Source organism: Nanorana parkeri, unplaced genomic scaffold (genome assembly GCF_000935625.1).
Source record: "Nanorana parkeri isolate BGI_ZX_2015 unplaced genomic scaffold, ASM93562v1 scaffold4232, whole genome shotgun sequence".
Lineage (NCBI taxonomy): Eukaryota > Metazoa > Chordata > Amphibia > Anura > Dicroglossidae > Nanorana > Nanorana parkeri.
The window spans coordinates 4,551-6,294 of record NW_017310497.1 but is presented as its reverse complement, the minus strand read 5'-3'; the positions used below and the strand labels follow the sequence as shown (position 1 = coordinate 6,294).

Genomic DNA, 1,744 nt, shown 5'->3' with positions numbered 1-1,744 from the left:
CTAGAAGGGATGGTCAGGTCCTGGCCGTTGTAGATGGGCTTTCCTTTGGTTGGGAAGCTGCTCCAGCAGTCGGAGGGAAAGGTGAGTCCTGCGGTGTGTGATGAGATTGGAGCTGTTGGAGAAACATTTCCCACACTCCGGGCAGGAGAAAGGCTTCTCTCCGGTGTGGACGCGTCTGTGTCGGAGGAGATGGGGATTGCTGGTGAAAAACTTGCCGCAGTCTAAGCACATGAAGGGCCGCTCTCCCGAGTGCGTGCGCTGGTGTTTGAGAAGGTTGGAGTCCTGGTTGAACCTCCTCCCACACTCGGCACACTCGAAGGGTTTCTCCCCGGTGTGAATCCGGAGGTGGCGGACCAGATGTGGGTTGCGGGCAAAGCGTTTCCCGCACTGGTGGCAGGCGAAGGGTTTTTCTCCTGTGTGAGTCCTCTGGTGCATGAGGAGGTTGGAGCTGCTGGAAAAGAATTTGCCGCACTCCGTACATTTAAAGGGCCGCTCCCCGGTGTGCGTCCGCCTGTGGCGCACCAGGTGGGGGCCACAAGAGAAACACTTTCCGCACTCTAAACATACAAAGGACTTCTCTCCGGCGGCCTGAGCACCGGGGACGCTTGTAGAACTCATAAACGAGGACAGGTTTCCATCCATCCTTGACGGGTCCATGTGCCAGGAGGTCAGCTGACCGGCGGCGTCTCCCTGAGGCGGCACGTAGAGATTCTCCGATAGATGTCCGTCACGGAAGTCCGAGCGGGACACGTAATCCGATTGTCTTCTATCCGCCGGGACATCAAAGTCACCGAGATTTGTTTCCTCCTTCACATGACTGGAGGCGTAGAGTCCCCGAGGGAGGGGGGAGTCCAGGTCCTCGTCTCCTGAGTAGGGTTCCTCTTTAACAATAGTCGTGGTGTACTCGGCCGGATCGAGCGGTATGGACACATCGGTGCTGCGACCTTCTTCTTCATCACTTGTGTGTGGTGGCCCCTTCACGTGATGACACGTAAAAGGAGTAGGGACTGCGGCGGAAGGACTGCCATGGACAGGGGAGTAGGGTTCTGAAGTAGAAATGTCCAAACCCAGAAGACTTCCTGCCTGCGAGTGAAGTTCTCCGGTGAAGGAATCCCGTTCCGTGACGTTCCCTCTTTCCTCCCATGTCCTCTCATGACCCTCCTCTGCATGTATGTTCACGTGTTCGTCTTCTCCAGGGGTGTCCGTGGAACGGGTCTGAAACTCCTCCGAGGTGACGCATTTCCCGCCAGGTCCACCTGCATGAGAAGGACACGACGGTGAAGATATTGTACAGCCCCGCCCCCCCGTGCCACGCCTTCATATCATGAGATCTTACTCTGGTGGTCCTCCATCCCGACGTCCTTGTAGAGATCCCGGTGTCCTTCAGACCCATCTACCTGATCATGGTGGGGGAGGGTGAGATCTTCCTGGGTGGAGTCCCGGGAATACAGGGGGCGGGGACATCTCTCATGGTGGGGGATGGTGAGATCTTCCTGGGTGGAGTCCCGGGAATACAGGGGGCGGGGACATCTCTCATGGTGGGGGAGGGTGAGATCTTCCTGGGTGGAGTCCCGGGAATACAGGGGGCGGGGACATCTCTCATGGTGGGGGATGGTGAGATCTTCCTGGGTGGAGTCCCGGGAATACAGGGGGCGGGGACATCTCTCATGGTGGGGGATGGTGAGATCTTCCTGGGTGGAGTCCCGGGAATACAGGGGGCGGGGACATCTCTCATGGTGGGGGA

General features: G+C 58.1%; 1 protein-coding gene across 1 annotated transcript in view; it reads right to left on the bottom strand.

Moving 5' to 3' along the window:
- The window catches only part of LOC108803801 (oocyte zinc finger protein XlCOF22-like), a gene marked incomplete at its 5' end in the record, with an annotated part of 6,133 nt that continues 4,389 nt past the window's right edge, over positions 1 to 1,744 (bottom strand). Inside the window, one exon of the mRNA XM_018575601.1 lies at positions 1 to 1,256. Within this exon, the coding sequence (XP_018431103.1) occupies positions 1 to 1,256 (1,256 nt within the window). The remainder of the gene's footprint in view (positions 1,257 to 1,744) is intronic.